This window comes from Euprymna scolopes, chromosome 24 (genome assembly GCF_053919585.1).
Source record: "Euprymna scolopes isolate OS-2025 chromosome 24, ASM5391958v1, whole genome shotgun sequence".
In the NCBI taxonomy this organism is placed as follows: domain Eukaryota; kingdom Metazoa; phylum Mollusca; class Cephalopoda; order Sepiida; family Sepiolidae; genus Euprymna; species Euprymna scolopes.
In genome coordinates this window covers 38,665,546-38,685,079 of record NC_136505.1, presented here as the reverse complement: position 1 = coordinate 38,685,079, position 19,534 = coordinate 38,665,546, and the positions used below count along the sequence as shown (strand labels likewise).

Below are 19,534 nucleotides of genomic sequence, written 5' to 3'. Positions count from 1 at the left end.
CAACATTTCGGCCGTGTATCCGGCGAACTCGGGAATCTTTCTATCGAACTCAGGAATCTACGTGGAATTTCTAATCCACATGTAGCATATTCTCTTTTCGTCAGCCATATTTATTTTGATTATGGCTAACACTGAGGATTGGACCTTCATTTCAAGAACTGAATTTTACTAAGTACTTTATCCACTACGCCACAGGTCCTTGTGGACAATTCTAGTATGGATTTTAAGAGGATTAAACCTGTTTTCTTTTCTAGATGTAAAATCTTGCTGCTTATTGTCATGTATGCAGACGGAAACATCTCTAGAATTTGACAAGATACACCTGAAGAAGGCCGAAGGTTACATCGAGTGAAACGGTGTGACAATAAAACTCAAGATGAGAACAGTAGTTTACATTGGACTTGAAAATTACCATGTTATATTCAGCTGAGAAGCAGCCCCGGACTATTGTAGTCCAAAGACGAGCAGTTCTAGGAAAGAAACTTTGCTTATGAATTTTTCATTTAGTTTTAAGTAGAGAGTAAGGGAAATAATTGGCAGTGGTTGTAGAAGGACGAGTGTTTATAGATAATGTTTTACAGAGCGATAGTAATAAAAAATTTTATTTCAGGTGAGTCCAGGCAGTTTTAGAAGATGTTCTGTCCGTTGTTTCGTCTGCCACATTAACTTTGATGTAAAATGCTTCTCCGACGTTCAGGCTGAGGTCAAAGTGTAGTATCTGTTCTGTTCTCGGTTAATGAAAGAGAGATCGTCACAGATTTTTTTAAGGAGATGGATATTCTGCACATTTAAAAATTTACCCTGTCTTGTTCAGAGAAAATAGGGACACGTAAGCCAAAGGGACAGCAGATAACGATATGTTTTCTGGCCTCATTCAGTGAAGGAGAAATACTTCCAGACTAAGAGAATTTCACTTTTTTTGTTGCAGTCCAGAGTGTTTCTTTTATGGGAGCATATTAAAAACCAAACTTGGTTCTAACTTTGCTATGGTGGCGACACAAGTAAATAGGAACATTAATGAAAACTTTTAATAAATATTGATGTGTTTGGAAAACAATCTAATTAAATTATAATTTGCAATTAATTTTTCTTCACTTGTTATTTTTTTATGAAAATCACTCCAGACAATACATGACGCTACGGTCACGTCCTAAGGCTTTCGACGTATCTTTCAATGTCTCTCGTAGGATGCTATAACCGTCCGCATTTATGACTTACACGAACTAATCATGTTTTTGTGAGGAAGAATCTAGATGTATTCATATTTATTAGATCAGATTCCAATCTAGAAAACAGCAATTCTTCTCCCGTTGTCAGAAACATCACTCGCGGAATATTAAGAATAAAGGACAAAATAAGGGAAGCGAGAGTTTCGAGGCTGCCAAAAAGTAGACTGTTGTGGAGACGCCCACTAATTAACATAGGTGGGTGAGTGAGATATATAAAGGTATCAATCACCAATACCGGGGGAGTTCTGCAACGACCGCCAAATGGGCAAGACGCCTATGTTGCCTCCAGTAAGACATGCAACACGCCACCTGCCGGAATATCTCCAACTGAAGTATATCTGAAGACATGTAAATATGTATATAACTTCTCTTCCTAATATATTATTTATATACTTTTACTTTCCGTGTTCTTGTTAATTATTTGTGCAGACACAACATAGACCAAGGTATCACTCCATACTCCCACGTTAATGGTTCAATTAGGAATGAGCGAATACCATCTTCGTTGGTCTGTCACACTTAAAAAATAACATTTTCTTTATGTCTGTCGCACTTCTGTCTGTAATATCGTTTTTATCATTCAATCACAGCTCATTTTACGGACGTATCCTTTTATGGATAAGTCTACGTATTTATATAAGAGAAGCTGTCAGTCGACTTATCTGTCACGCTTAAGTTTAAAATAACATTTCTTTTGTCTGTCACGCTTAAATTTTAAAAGAAAAAACACCGTTGTCCGTATGTTACGCTTAAGTTTGAAATAGAATTTTTTAGAACATCCACGTATATCTATAAAATACTTTTTGTGTCCATCGATCGGTCGTTCGAACTGTCACGCCCTTGAAATCGCCAGTTTAGTGTTAAACCTTCTGAATTATTGGTCGTATATTAAGATTATTACTTCCTCTTTCGTTTTTTGTTGCTAATTATAACGAACAAGAGAGTTATGTATTCGCTTATGATTTTTATGAATGAAAGACTATATCCCCTTCTCGCATCGCAGAATGAATGGGCGGTTGCTCCTGCTGCTACGGGTATAATCTCCTCCCATCTGAGACGGATTCTACTCAACTGACTCCAAAGTAAATACAACCTAGACATTATAAAGACGGCCGTTAATGCCGAGAATATTCCCGTAATTATGGAATCATTCTAGTAATTATAGGAGAAACTAGACTCATGAAAAAGAATTTTAAAAACTACCTCGCAAATATACCCGGTAAACCAAATGCAAACGATATACAAACAACCGTACTTAAAGGAACGTTTACAATCTTTAAAAAGAACCCTCAATTGGAATGCATGAGATAGGGGTGAATGTCTGTGGTGAGTCTGTCGTACGGGCGGTCGGGGTTCGATCATGGCTTTAAGTAGTTGCTTGTCTAGCCGTACTGATGAGCTGTGATACAGTGAAACAGTAATATATAGGGATGACTATAATGCTCTTTATCTTGAGTTGGGAAGTGATACACGATATACCATTAGTCTTGGTGTAAACAAATCGAGCAGGTATTCGGACGATGTCTAAACAGCGTTATATCACTACTCGCACAGCAGCTGCCGTTTAGCGTCATACGGGCGATCGGGTTTCGAGGTAGTTGCTTGACTAGCCGCACTGATAATCTCTGATACAGCGAAATAGTATTGTATGTGGATGTCCACACACACACACACACACACACACACACACACACACACACACACACACACACACATATATATATATATATATATATATATATATATATATATATATATATATATATATATATACTAGCAGGTAGCCCGGTCGTAAAATACGCATAAATATTATATTTTAATTCATGCAGATTTCTTATTAATTACTAGGAGGGGGGCTTTTTCAGATCATAAAATACGCTTAAGTATGATATTTTAATAAGTATTTCGTATATATTATTATAGAGTCGTGATTTCAAAAGCAAAAAAAAAAGTATTTGGGTGTCATCAGCTAGAATCGAAACCGAAATCATTCAAAGCTGGTGACGTTACCACTGTACCAACGTGAAACTTATATGAAAATTAAATTAAGGTGAATGTACATAATTTATAACGATTTTTTCAATATTGATATCTTTTCGACACCTTGAAAACTATTTTAACCGGCTAAAGACACATAAACGAACGCTTCATAAAACTCCAATCACTTGAGGCCCCTAGCCCTGCTTTGCGACTTTTAGTTTCAGAGAGATAGAGTTTGAAAATATGAAGACAGACAGACAAACATATAGCCTTTTATATATTAAATTATGGAGACAATTTTCTATTGATTATTATCTAATACATAGTAATGATTTCAAAAGTTATTCAAATAATATGACTTGGGTACCGTTCGCTAGAATCGAAGCACAGGCCCTACGTTGTTATTAATTTCTCCAGCGTCGTTATCGTCCGAGCTACTAACAGATAAATACAAACGGTTAAAAATAAGCGATTTTGAGCTATCATTGTTTAATTTTGAGCATGCGCAAAATTATTCGACTGTAAAGGTCAACCGTTTTATTTTAAATTTTAACCCATTAGCAGAATTTTTTACCGGCTAAAAACAAACTAAGTGCGCTACAGGTCTAAATACCCTACATATCAAATTTCAACTCTGTAGACCAAATATTTAGAGAGGAGTTTGGTAGAGACTTTTCGCACACAAACCGACAAGGTTACTTATATATATATATATATATATATATATATATATATATATATATATATATATATATATATGTGTGTGTGTGTGTGTGTGTGCGTGTGTGTGTGTGTGTATGTATAACATTTCCGTGTGATTAAAATTTTCATTTAAAATTTTTTTAACGCAATTATGAAGAAGTAAACACGATGCATAAATAGAATTCAATAGTGAAATGAAACCAATAAAATTGAATAAGTAATTAATTAACGCTCGTTTTTTAAAGGAATATGCAAATTAGTGAACCTTTATGTAGTTGCTTTCATATCCATGACTTAACATATTAAGAAGTTCCTTTAATAAGTTTTAATTACGAAAAGTGGGGTTCAATATCAATTTCAGAGCGAGAAAAAACAACTTTATATATATGTCAAAACAGCTATAGTCCAATTTTTGTAACCAAAGATGGATCAAATATCATAACACACTATGCATATATTCTTCAGATTTATTTGATCATGACAATTTCTTTTTATCTTCATTTTGAAGTTAAAAGGCTCAAGTATTTTTGAAGAGCCAGTGTGGAAAATATTCCAAAATTAACATAATAGTTATGATTGTTTCTGCGCTACGAAAGAAGTGCTGTCATATGTGAACGTTTTGTAATTAAATTGAACATACATCGAGCTTCATAAATAAAAGTGTTGGTATAAATAAAGGGTGGAATATAATTGAATAGGCCTATTTTCCCCATAAACACACACACATTATAAAGTCGTATTCCTGTCTGTTTGTTTGTTGACAATATACGTTATATATGACGTCATACCAGATGATATATATATATATATATATATATATATATATATATATATATTAAGTAATGTGATTGATAATTTAAAATTTAAAAATCAAATTATAATTAAATTAAAAATCCGTTTCATAAGAAGGAACAACAACAAAATCAATTATCTGTACGATCGTTTCGGAAAACAATGCTCTTTATTGTGGTAGACATCAAGTTACGTACAATAATTACATATAGTTTTTTAATAAGCAAGGTCTCCTCGTCAGCAAATTTTGAAGGCTTTTTATTAAATTTAAAAGACACCATAAATAAACCTAGCATTAAAAGTAAGGCAGATGTATCTTTTAATTTTTCGCTTTTTGAAATCAGGAACTATGGTTAAAATACTCATTTAGATGTTTGCTATAGCTTTTTACCTTATTGAATGTACAGTGTACGTACATTCGATCGTACAGATAATTGATTCTGTTGTTGGTCCTTCTTATGAAACGGATTTTTTATTTAATTATAATTTGATTTTTAAATTTTAAATTATCAATCACATTACTTAATATTGAATTAGCTCTAGGATATTTACCTATCGAGCTTATTATATATCTAAATTACAACGAGCACTTTCTCTTTCCTGTATTTTAATTAAACTAGTAATTTCACTGTTACATTGAAATACACTCAGCTCTTTAGACTATTGTTCTAATCTCCTATATATATATATATATATATATATATATATATATATATATATATATACATATATATATATGTGTGTGTGTGTGTGTGTGTGTAATTCAGTGTAATAGTGAAATGAAACCAATAATCTAATGAGAAAACGTAAAAATTGAATAAGTAATTAATCAACGCTCGTTTTTCAATATATATATATATATATGCTACTACCAGTGACCCGTTGGGTCAGTATGTTATATTAGCTATGGAATTAATGCATGAGCGTGACACTTGTGACGTAAAGAAAATAGTTTTTGTGACATAACAGAAACATTTCTATGAAAGTATATTAAACATGAAAAAAGAATATAGATAGATTTCTATGAGTCGTTCTGTTTATAATTGTTTATTTTTGAAAAAAAACAAACAAACTTACAGCCATTGAATTATAAGTGGTTTGCAATACTTACAGGTAAATCTGCACTATTCAAATTTTGATATATCGTTCAATTTAAACGCCAAAAAACAAAACAAAACAATTGGAACGCTGAAAACGTACACAGTAAAACAATACGTTGTAAAATGCTCTTATGGGTGTCAAAGGTTAAAGTAGATTTATTTGTAAGAAAATTACGTTAAAATAACTTAAACGTAATACGGAAATGAACGATGTAAAAAATATGCAGAAAGTATTAACAATTATTTAGATAATTTAAGCGCGAAAAAAAAAACAACAACTGGGACACTGAAAACGTGCACAGTAAAACAATACGTTGGCAACGGGTCAAAGTTGATTTATTTGTAAGAAAATTGCGACAGTATACTTGTAATACAGAATAGTTGCAAAACATCCTCACCCTTCCCATATTAAATAATAATTTCGAAATACTAACGTTAATATTTCAGTGCGCAGGTCAAAATCTGCAAAAGAAGCGATTTGTGTTTATTTGTTTACGTTGTTATGGGTTAATGTTTATGCGCGCATGCGCAACCGGATGTCGTAAACCGGAAAGTGGGTTTCATCACTCGTCACAAGGTCATTTGAGTTTTATAATTATGTATATATATTTATATATATATATATGTTTGTGTGTGTATGCAGTTTACGTCACACATGACGTCATGGTAGATTACGTCATATATGACGACGTCATATATGATGTCAGCAAAAAAGAGACTATAAAAGGGGGAGGGGCAACGCCGGGTACATTACCTAGTATATAAATAATAAGAAAATCTGTCCTGGTATTCTCTGAGCAGAGCAGTTTTGTGTCACATTTATGTTCCCTTACGAAAGTTAAAATCAAAATAAAATGTTAATAAAACTTATCTCAAGTATCCTCACACTCATTTCGACCCAATTTATTACATGGTTTTCGTAATGAAATGGTCTAAAATTTACTGCTTAACCTTAAAGGAAACTTTAGAAGTAATGAAAATTCAAGGAAGTTTACTTTATTGGTGTCTACTCACTCTAAATCAGATTCAATGCACTACTGAAATATTTGAATTTTCAAATGAAACGTTGTGCCCATGATGTGCCCCAACCTAAAATCCTTTACAATCCTTAAAAAACCCTGAAATGAATAAAATATTTATGAATTAATGTCACATAAGTATTGTTAATATTTCACTAAAATCAGACTGTTGTACGGTTTATCAAAGAAAATAAGACTTAAGTTTGTCATTAAGTCTATTTACGAGCAGATTACCTGTCGTTGCCCGGATGTAAGCCACGCAGAAAATTTTAGTCTAAATATATACAGATCTCCTGTCTATTATACAAGTACATTTAAATTAAGCCCGCCAAATGTTTTAATTCATGACCGCATAAAACATTTACTTTAAAATCGAATACTTTTCGTATATTTCTGAAATTCCCGAAAATTAAACTCTCAGACTAATTATTAATTACTAACTCTGGAATATAAGATACGATTTACTACAACAACAGTATTCGGAATATTTGAATTTATCATGAAATAATAGTATAAGAAAGTTGTTTCACATTGTTCTGCCTATTTTACCCCCTTTGTCAAAAAATTCGTGTAGCTACAACCACTGTCGACAATTTCCCCTACTCTCTATCTGTGCCTAAAACTAAATGAAAATTCCATGAACAAAGTTTCTTTCCTGGAACTAACCTCCTGCGGAGGTCCTGGATATGATCTTAAACTATATCCGATAGTGAGGCCCCAGCTTGCGGGCTTTGGGGAGTATGGAGCCATTCCTTAATTGCCATTGCTCCCAGGTCCACTCTGACTCGAAGTGGTAGTACCTGTTAGGGTTCCAACTATGGGTAAAATAGAAACTGACTTGAAAAAAAACAAACAAACTCAAATATATTCTATTAAAAACTTTTTCTTCAAAATCACTGGATTCGGCATTAAATAACCTGAAAAGGGTTGATATGCCGTAAAACAAAAACAACCAACCAACCAACCAACCGTCTGTGGAACACAATACCATGAGGTTGTTTCCCAGCTAACTATAACATGATCATTTTCAAGACTAATGTAAATAAATTCTTGTGTCGTCTTCTTAAACCGAACCCATATTCCACGATTACTATCATCATGGTGTTGTATAACAATCTACACAACATTCATTAATCCTTATCCTCGAGTGGCCTTTGAACTTTGATAAAAGGTGACCCCCCTCCAATAAAAAAGAATAAAATTAAGTAAAACGTCGCCTATAGTCGTTATGTATGCCCGGTGTGAATGCAAACCCTATGATATTCTTGCTAAAAATATTAATACGACATTAATACCTCAATTGGAGTTTTCGTACAATTTTATTTTCTAGAAATATGTTTTCTCTTAGTATGGGGCTTTATTTCCAATTACATCCTGGGTAGATGGCGTCAGATGTTGCTATTGTCATTGCTATTAATGAGAGAATTGGGCTTCTACACAGAGCTGATTAGGATCGTGCAAAACGACTGCCTGGTCGACATGAAGGTCTTGTTAGCTGTGCGTATTTGGTAGACATAGAAGTTTGCAGGTTCAACTTCGACACTAAGAGTATAAAATCATAACGTTTGATTACGAAGTCATGGAGGGTTTGACTCAGAACACATAGCGGTTGCATATGCGTTAAAAGTAACGTGTTATTTTCAGTACAAGTTTCGTCTCTATAGCCTTGTTAGATCTTACTATCGCTGGGTGCCACAACTGTACACAATCAGTGACCCTTCCAGAAACCGTGGCTTTAGACTTCCTAGCCCTAGCATTACCACACCGAAACCACCCTTACCACGGCCAATAAGGGTTGCATTTTAGCAGAGAACTGTTGCTACTGCTTTTATGGAGGTCACTCTACAGCTCTGGTCAAATGTTTTGCAAAACGATGAATAATTCGAGTATCAATAACAAACTATAATTATTTTTGCTAAACCATATTAAAATCATAATTAAAACTAGATTTAAGTAAAATATATTTACGTTTAGATGTTTATAAATTTAATATTTCATGTACTTTTATTTATTATTCAGTACAAATTTTATTCGTATTGATTCAGTTAATGCTTCTAAGCGGTAGATGGTAGGTGATTTTTAATGGTGTTAAAGTACAATCCCTTCTTGATTGAGGCACCTTTGCGCGAAATCATTTTTTTAAAATGTAAATTGCTCCAGACAAAGCATAAAACTACTTGATGTACGCAGCAGAACCGCCCCCCCCCAAAAAAAACAAAACAAAACAACAAACAAAAACAGAACAAAAACAAAAACAAAACAAAACAAAAATAACAATAATATTACTTCAAGGTCGAAAACTAGCCAACGATACATATTAAATTTATAAATTATAACCCAGAAATCAGTAATCCTTCACCCTTTATCAGAAACATCGCTCACGAAACTCGAGGATATATGATAAAATAAAGGAAGCCAAAGTTACGAAGCTGTTGAACGTCTACCTTTTATTCTCCTTTAAGGAGTACCGTTAAAAGGAGTACTTAATAAATTACAAGATGTCGTATCAACAAAACAAAAGTAACTGAAATAATTTAGCTTCTAAAGATGTTTAGACATACTTTAAGATTTTATACTTTTACCAACAGGGAGATCCGGTGTTGCCCGGAATTGAATGATGATCAACGAATGTTTCTCACTCTCATATTTTTTATTGTCATCGAAATCCGTGAAATCGCCCATTTTTCAAAGAAATCGATTGATTGCCTAGTCTAGTTGGGGACCCTTCTTTAATCACTAACGTCCTATAACCTACTGACGTCATTGAATTTGGTCCTGTGGATCGGGTCACTTGTTCTAAGAAACAAACAGAAGTAGATAACGTCTAATGACAATACCGTTTTCGGAGATTTAACAGAGAAGACAACAAACGAAAAAAGCTCAATAATTCAAATATATAACAAATGAATGCTACCAAAAGCAAGATAACTTACTCTTATACCTACCTAGATAAGTTTTGTGTTTTTTAAACAGAATCTAAAGCTTTTATTCGGTTGGACAAAACAACTGCTAAAGTAAAAACGCAAATCGAAACAATAGTCACGGACAAAAATAACTGGAGAAAACGAACGTCTATGCTTTTTAAAGAGGCTTATCATAATTATTTGTTTAGTTTACGCCTAAATTTTGATTGTGTTTGAAAGATAACAGACCAAAGTTAATCTCCAAAAGGAAAAACATATATATTTCCATGTTAAAAAATTACACTGAAAAATGCTCATGCGTGCTTGGAAATTATTGAAATGTTACATGTAAAATTAATGCTAAAAAGGTTACCTTATAAATAGCAGGAAATACATGAAACATTTTTTGCATTTATTTATTTTTTTGTAAAAATATTGAATAAGCAATGCTTAATCCGATGGTAATATTGTTAAATCCAGAAAATTGATTTTTCTTCGAGTTATAACGATATTATTAACACAGACTTTAGTGGCCTTTTTCGTAATGTTCCTGAAAAAAGATTTTTTTTAATTGATAAAATCTACGATGCTTTATTTTTATAGAAAAAGCAAAATTAAATTCATGCGTTTTTTTAGTACTTAAAAATATAGCTTTAGTAAAGATGTTTTTTGTTTACACAATATAATAGTTTTAGATTTAAAAAATAATAATGGTTTCATTATATTCTGTGATTGTTACGTAATAAATACTGAAAATTTTATTAATTTGGTTGATTTCCTGAAAAATATTGTTGTTCGTTTTGATTTGAAAAATATATTGCTGTTAGTTTAGATTAAAAAATATTTATCGTTTAATTTTAAGTTGATTGTTTAATATTAATTGTCAATATTCATATTTCATGTTTTGCAATATTTGATTGTCTTCTGCTTCAAACATTCGTGATTTTACACGCGTATGTTTTATATATTGAATAAAGTTTAGTTTTACAATAAATCGAATCGGATTCCTTGCTTTTTTTCTTTTTAAATATAATTCATAATTAAAAATAAACGCATTTCATTCTTTAAAATCCATAAAACAACGAAATGTTTAATTACTTTTTATGATTTATAAGCACACAACTTTTCCTTTTTGAATTTATTTTTAAAATATTGAATAAGTTTCAGTACAAATCATCATATTCATTATTTTTCTCTTTTTTAATGCAATTTTAAAGTTTTCTAATACTTTTTGTAAAATTCTTTGATTTATTACCGACGATCAGACTATTCGAGAGATCTTGCTTGCTATGATCTCAGCGATGACGTCATTGTTTAGATCACCAGCCTTAATGACATATATTAAGAAGGTTACGACCATCGCGATGCACCAAAAGGAAGCTTCACATGCCTCCCCGCAGTGACTTAGTCCACAATATATTGTAGTCTACATTGCACTGCAGAGAATTTACTCCTTATGTTATAAAATTATTTTTATATATAATGGCTTGAATTAAAGTTTCAAATCCAAAAATCTAGTGTCATTCTTCAATTGTGCTCTAAACAGAAACATTCATTTAGAACGCGCAGCTGTAATATCAAAAAAGCTACTGTTGATATTATGTGCTCGGCCTTACTTCTTGTGCGGTGATAATGGCTTAGATTTAAGTTTAAAATGAAAAAGGCATGTATCATTTTGAAATTGTGCTTTAAATAGAAACATTTATTTCGACCGATCCCCTGTTATATCAAATAACCTACTGTTGATTTTGTATGTCGGGCTTTTCGGCTTGTGTGGTAATAACACTCCTCAAACGCACTTGTGACGCGAGGCTGTGCAAAGTGTTAATTTTGGTCAAAATCGCTTGTTCTCTTTTTCATCGGATTATTTCGATTATCGATTATCGACACTTATGGAAGACATTCCGATACAAAATCTAAGAACACTGCCAGGAAAATAAAGCACCTTCGTCTGGAATTTCATGAAAATCGGCCCAGCCGTTTTCGCGCCCATAAGGAACGAACTCGAACACAGACGAACACAGAAAGTTCCTTTTATAAGCACCGATATCCATGACAAATAACACCCTACTTGAGAATTCTTCCTTTAAACTCCTCGACTTAACATTCACAGGCAATATGAACACGAACAAATATATTGACGACATTGCAAAAGCTGCTGCAAAGAAGATGGGTTATCTCTATTGTGCTCACACCTGAGAGTATCCTGTACCTCTACAAAGCAACCATTCGACCATGCATGGGGCATTGTTGCCACATTTGGGTTGGTGCATCTACCATAAGTCTCCTCCATCTTGAATAGGGCCCAAAAAGCGTCTTCAATCTGATAGGTCTCACTTTGTCAGCTAAGCTCTAACCCCTGTCCCATCGCCCTAATGTTGTATCCACGTGCCTGTTTTACAAGTATTTAAAAGGAATATGATTTGATGAACTTGTTGCACTTGTGCTCCTTCGACGTACATATCCCAGGCAAACTTGTTCAGCAACAAAATCACACCCCTTCACTGTTGAGGTCTCTAAATTCCAGAAAGTTGTCTACTCTAATAGTTTTTTTTCCCTCGAACAGCTAAAATTTTTAAATTCTCTTCCTGATGCCTGCTTCCATGACTGTACTGATATGTAAAAGTTTAAATGTAATGTAAACCAACATCTTGTTAATCTTTCCTAGACATGATTCCAAATAGTAGCTCCTTACGTCCAAGTGGCGATATGCCTTGTTGGAAGTCAACTGGAGTAATAAAAAAACAGTAATTTTATACTTTTAGATTTTATTTTTTTAGATTTTATTTTTTTAGATTTTATTTTTTAGATTTTATTTTTTTAGATTTTATTTTTTTAGATTTTATTTTTTTAGATTGGTAAGCATTGCCAATAGGTTAGTATGAATGTGTCGTATCGTATTATCCTTATTATATATTATGTATTCAATTTTTTTTATGCATTCGCCGTATCTTTTTATTCTTCTCTTTAATCAGTCATCTGTCGACCATTGTGGTACTTGGTCGACTTCTTACGATTTCCGGGAACGCTGGAAAACAAACTGGATTATCTCGTCAGTTTTTGTCAAGACACCATTAAATTTCGAAAGACTGACAAAACCGCCGTGAGTTGAATTTTTTTATACTAAAATAAATTAGTAAAATCTAATAAGACCATGTGGAAATTCCACGGCGTTTTCTACATCAATGTGTATAATTTTACCTTTAAAATGATCTTAATTTTGAAATAATAAATGTATCGCAATGTCAATACTATTAAGAAAAGGACGATTCTTTCTTCTTCCGCAAAAGTAATTGTCAGTGAGCTAAATATTATTTAAATAAATAAAACGAATATCTCTTTTCTGTGTATATTTAAAACTAGCAGGCGTCCGGTGTTGCCCGGTCGCAAAATACGCTTAAATATGATATTTCATATTATGCAAATTTCGTGTTTATTATTATAGAGTCAATTCTCAATTTATTATTATATTGTACCAAATATGCAGAAGTTATTAAAAAGTTAAAATATATATACAAAAACTTGGGTGCTATCAGCTGGAATCTAAACCAAAACATTTAACGCCTACCTTATTCGTTACCATCTGATCTTAGAACAGGCGGATATCAGAACTTTAAAAATTATCCAACTTTACCGTATCATTGTATATTTGCGCATGCATGTACGGTTAGCTGACTTACGCCCACCAAGTTCGATTGTTTTCCATTTTACCCCTTAGTAGCTATTTTTACCGGCTAAAAACCAAATCGAATTTGTTCTACGTGCCCAAATACCCTATATATCAAGTTTAAAATCTACAGACTAAAAAGTAACAGAGTAATTTGGTAGAAACCGTACAATACATACATACATACATGATGATTGCAACGCCTTTTCAGACGAGTGCCACTCCCTCAGACATTTAAAATCCATGAGCCCAAATGCCTGAGGAAGTATCTATACAAATATGATGTTACAGAGTCTTAGCTTTGTACGACAGCTAAGTCTCTCTCTCGGTTCAAAATGTTGAAATCCAGCAACAAGCAAGAGCTAGATAGCCAGCAACAAATTAAACTGCATACCAGCTTAATGCGGGTAATGGTGTTCCGCTTTATGGTTTTTTAAATCAGAGATTTGCTTCTCCTAGAAAGGTTACCTTCACCACGGCTTACGGGAGCCCTCTCCACCCCAATACACATATACACACACAAATATACACGGTGCTAGTTGGCCGTTGACCCAGAAAAAGAGTTCATTCAAAGGACATACATACATACATATAGACAGACAGACAAGGTCACTTATATATATATATATATATATATATATATATATATATATATATATATATATATATATATATATATTATAAGGTAAAATTAAAAGCCAAGAACAATGCGAGATTTTTTTTTATATAGAGTAAAATTAAATGCAAACAAAAGAAATAAAGTTCTTTTTTTTGTTGTTTGTTTTTTCTTTTTCACACAAATTTTAACTCTAAACAACAGTAATTTTTTTTTTCTGTTGTATTCAATGGTGATATAAATCTCAATATATTTCAGACTTATTAGTCCATTTTCAAGAGAAGACAGCGGAAGAGTGTTCAAAATTGGAAAAGTAGCCGCCGAGTTTGCCACGTGATACCGCGAAATATAGAACAAAAAATGACGTTAGGAGAACGTTAAAATAAATCAGTTGATGTTTGAAATACTTGTTGCGTTTGTGAATCAAGGGAGATAACTATTCAAGCAAGGTTTTTTTTTTTTTTTTTTTAATTATTGTTGTCTATCCGGTATTCTTGCCATTGCTTATATGGACAAACTCGAAAGACACACCCTTAGTACCTGCTATTCTTATCTCCTTTTTACTAGATATATCGATGACATTTTAATTATCACATACTCCCGCGAAGAAGCTATTAACATTTTCCACAAATTCAATAACGCCGACCCAAACTTAAAATTTACTATAGAACACCCAGACTCTTCGGAATCCCTTTCTCTACTTGATTTTAAAATACAAATAAAAAAAAATGGTGCCATATGCACTGAATTCTACAGAAAACCCGCCAGCAAACGCCTCTTCGTACATTTCAAATCTGCGCTACCTCTCAAGGACAAACTAAACTACGCACATGCCGAAATCTCACGCATACAAGACAAATGCACTAATATCTCCGACAAACATACACACACTAACAATTTCCTACAGACCCTCTCACTAAACGGCTACCCTAATACGATCCTATCCTCACTTAAAAAGAAAAAACGCAACACCCGACCCTTCTCTAACAATTGTTTTCTAAAACTACCCTTCCTCAGTGACAAAATCTCATCTTCAATCCGAAAAGCCATCCGCAGCGAGGGGCTCAACATTCAACTCATCCACACTGGATCTACTTTAAGACAACAGCTCAACCGAAAACATCCATCGCATACACCTTCCCCTTGTTCACTCTCTAATTGCCCAATATCACACACAGGTTTATGCTTTAAGAACCACGTTGTTTACGACCTACAATGCGCTAAATGCAGTGCATCTTACATCGGAAGCACTACCAGATTGCTTCATCACCGCATTAAAGAGCACTTAAACACTACCGCTTCGTCGTTCTATAAACATATTCGCACTTGCATTAATTCAGAACCAGATTTTCACATCAACATTCTTGCTTCTTCAAGAAACGTAGGTCAACTTCGTATCCTCGAATCTTTAATTATTTCAAAAAATACTCCCACACTAAACAATAGACTGGAATTGAGCTCCGCTTTTATAATATAAGTTTAAAACATAAGAAAAACAATAATTAAAAAAAAAAAAAAAAAAGCTTGCTTGAATAGTCATCTCCCTGTATTCACAAACGCAACAAGTATTTCAAACATCAACTGATTTATTTTAACGTTCTCCTAACGTCATTTTTTGTTCTATATTTCGCGGTATCACGTGGCAAACTCGGCGGCTACTTTTCCAATTTTGAACACTCTTCCGCTGTCTTCTCTTGAAAATGGACTAATAAGTCTGAAATATATTGAGATTTATATCACCATTGAATACAACAGAAAAATAAATTACTGTTGTTTAGAGTTAAAATTTGTGTGAAAAAGAAAAAACAAACAAGAATTTTGTGTTTTTTTTTTAAATCTAAGCTTCTCTCTTTACATCATCAACATTCTAATCCACATTTGTCATCAATTGAAATGAATGGCTCTCGTCTTCAGGAGGCCTCAAGTTTTGACAAGCTTCTGGGCTTGACCATTACTCCTGATCTTAAATGGAACACGTATATCAAATCTGTTGCCAAGGCCGCTGGAAAAATGGTGGGATCTTTCTATCGATCCAGTAGATATCTCACTGCTGATGCTATTCTCTATCTATATAAGAGCCAGGTACGTCCAAGGATGGAATACTGTTGCCACATCTGGGCAGGAGCTGCTAGAAAGGACTTGTCCTGCCTTGATAGAGTTCAAAATAGACTTCGTAGCCTCGTAGGAGATGTCCTTTTCTCCTCCTTACAACCTCTATCTCACAGAAGAGATGTTGCGAGTTTGTCTCTGATGTATCGTTATTTTCATGGAAAGTGTTCAACTGAGCTTCAATCTATGGTCCCCCCTCGCCAAACTTTCACAAGAAACACTCGTCTAGCTGTAAACACTATCAATAATTTCCCCCACTCTTTATCTGTGCCTAAACCTAAACATAGATTCCATGAACAAAGCTTCTTTCTTAGAACTGCACGCCTGTGGAATTGTCTTCCGTTTTCCTGCTTTCCGGCTGACTACAATATGGTTGTGTTCAAGTCTAAAGTAAATAAGTTCTTGATGAGCCGTTCCATATAAGTTATTAAATTTACCAAATTTTCATTACTAATGATTACTATATTGACCAACTTCTACTGTACACTCTTTAACCCTTATCCTTGAGTGGCCTCTGGGCCTTGATAATGTGGTGATGCCTTTGTAAAAAAAAAACAAAAAAAAAAAAACAAACAAACAACAAAAAAAAGAACTTTATTTCTTTTGTTTGCATTTAATTTTACTCTATATAAAAAAAAATCTCGCATTGTTCTTGGCTTTTAATTTTACCTTATAATTTTCTTCAACAATGCTTCAAGCAAACTACAACCTACTTATATATATATATATATACATTGTTATAATCTCTCTCCCTCTCTCTCTCTCTCTCTCTCTCTCTCTCTAGAGAGAGAGAGAGAGAGAGAGAGAGAGAGAGAGAGAGAGAGGGAGAGAGATTATAACAATGTAATTCTTTTCAATATTCGTCGTGTTCTTACTGTGGAATATTGTCAGTTAAATATACGTCAATCAATAAAACAAATGTTATCTTATAAAATGTATCACGTCGAAATTTTAAAACTTAAGTACATCAGATTCAGGGTCAATCGCCAATTTTGTTGATAGGAAGAATTTACTTTTTAATGTGTGTGAAAGGTGATAACGTACGTACAAACATAAACTGCCTTAGCGATTATTATACAGATTTTCTCATTTTCCTGTTGCTGTTGACCAGTAATAATCAAGATAAGAACAGTAATATAGTTAACAAAAAGTGTATTAGCAAAAGTATGTTATAAAAGTACACGTCATAATTCTAGGGGCTATGGCTGCTAATAATCGCACACTCGATGTATATGCAACTATAAAGTAAGTAAATGTAACTCAGTATATAACATAACATCTATTCAAGTGAAAAACAAACAAAAAAAAACAAAACTTATTTTTAAAACTCATACAAAGTAAACAGTTCATAAAATGATTTCCAGATTAAAATTTATTACAAAAATATCAGTGTGCGACAACGTTAAGAAATGTGTAACAATATTGACTCAAACGCTTTCGTAGCGTTTGTTTCATATGGATGATCCTAATGGAATCCATTAATTTATAAAATAATATTTTGTATTTGAATCGAAAGTAGCAAAAGATGATAAAAAGTGAAATATCCATAAATACATCTGTATTCTCCAATAAGCAGTTTATCTAATATATAAAAATCAAAATGTGTGTGTGTGTGTTTGTATATCTCGGAACGTGACAAAATCGGTACCGTTTTAAAGTACGATCTATCGGACGGCAAATATCGAAAAATTGGGCCAAAAGATTAATTCCTTCACCCTCAACTAGGCCGGTTTTTACAAGGAGGGTCGGTTTTTACGTCTACATTTTCGCACGTCATCGTCTTCTTTCGTTTGACCAGCCTTAATTCCAACACTCGCGACTTCCGATTCGAGATCGACGCATAAGCTAAGACGTTAGGTTTTTTCACCTTCTTTTCCCCCTACGCGTTGCGAGTTCGAGCCTGCCTGCCTGCCTACTATCACTAAGCATTTGGCCGGTTTGGGGTAGGATTGAAACCGCTATCTTCAATGCTCACCTGGAACCGTAGAGACTCAACGTCTCTATCCACTGCGCCACGGATTTTTTGGTCTTTTAAATCAACGTTTATTTGTTATTTGACCTTCCACTGTCGGGTCCGCATCGAATGGTATATTATTTAATTAATTAATAGTCCGCAATAAATAAATGGATAAATAATACAAATTACTCATCTCAATAAGAATTCCAATTAATTAAATAATATATTTTTTACGTTCAAATGATGAACTGCTTTCATCGCTAGTTTCTTTTGAAGCAAACATAAAAATGTATTGTCCTACACTGGAATTGAACTCACACCGTTCAGATTATGACTTTCGTGTTTAAGATATGTCTTACCATATTCCACCTCTCACCAATTCTTGTCCCATTTGTTCTGTTATATCATATCTAGTAGTGATCAATGCGTAGACGCACACTCACCCCGCGACTATTATATCTGTACTAGTAGGCCGCCCGGCGTTGCCCGGCCGTAAAATATGCATAAATATTATATTTTAATTAATGCAGATTTCTTATTTATTATAAACATAAATACCGTAGGTATAAAAGGTAGCGTTAAATTCTTTAAAAAATGAAGTAAAAAACAAAACAAAAAAAAACAAACAAACAAAAAAACGGAAAGGAACTGAAACATGTGCATGCAAGTATTATGTTTTTTTTTTAACCAATTCACTTCGTGTAAGAAAAAAATACTCCAATTAAAATCGAAACCAAAACCTAGAGACAGTGAGTCAAATACGATTATCATTCGACAAACTTGACACGATCTTGTAGAAGTGTTTTCAAACCTACCTACTTATTCTTTACTAATTTACCATGGGAATGATACACGCATGCGCATTTGTGAAATAATTGACAAACAGATAAAAATTCGGCGGCCCCCCCCACGTACCAATTTTTCAAGTTTGACCCTTAGTAGCTCTTTTTATCCAGGCAAAACAGATTAAAAGTTTTACACATGTCTGAATACCCTATATAAGAAATTTCAAATATGTACATCAAAAGTCCATTGCGCATATAGATTGAGAAATGTCTTAACACACACACATTCTTACTTTTAAATTTTATTTCAGAATCGTAGAGACATGATGCAATTGATGCTAGAAGCCCGAATGAACAACAACAATACAAGTATTGACGAAGAGGAAAGTGCTTCATTAAAGGATTTCGTCTCGAAATATCAAGACACGCAATGTAAGAAACGATATTATTTGATGGTATTGGTTAAATATTATTTGATATGAAGGTATTTAACACGATGTTATAATATTTATTAGTATTTGATGATATTTATTTACAAAAGCGGCCTACTATGAATTAAATAATACAATTTAAAAAATAAATTGTAGAAAAAATATGATCATGTCATATTCCAGACATCACGTGAATTGATCATTTTTATTTTTATGTAGACAACAATTTTTTAAGAATATTTTG

At 33.2% G+C, this 19,534-nt stretch overlaps 1 protein-coding gene across 2 annotated transcripts in view; it reads left to right on the top strand.

Moving 5' to 3' along the window:
• Positions 1–19,534, top strand: part of LOC145246657 (cytochrome P450 3A11-like) — a 94,859-nt gene that overhangs the window by 51,675 nt on the left and 23,650 nt on the right. For both annotated transcript variants that reach the window (XM_080108365.1, XM_080108366.1), the window contains 2 exons: positions 12,701–12,828; positions 19,171–19,291. In XM_080108365.1, the coding sequence (XP_079964491.1) occupies positions 12,701–12,828; positions 19,171–19,291 (249 nt within the window). The remainder of the gene's footprint in view (positions 1–12,700; positions 12,829–19,170; positions 19,292–19,534) is intronic.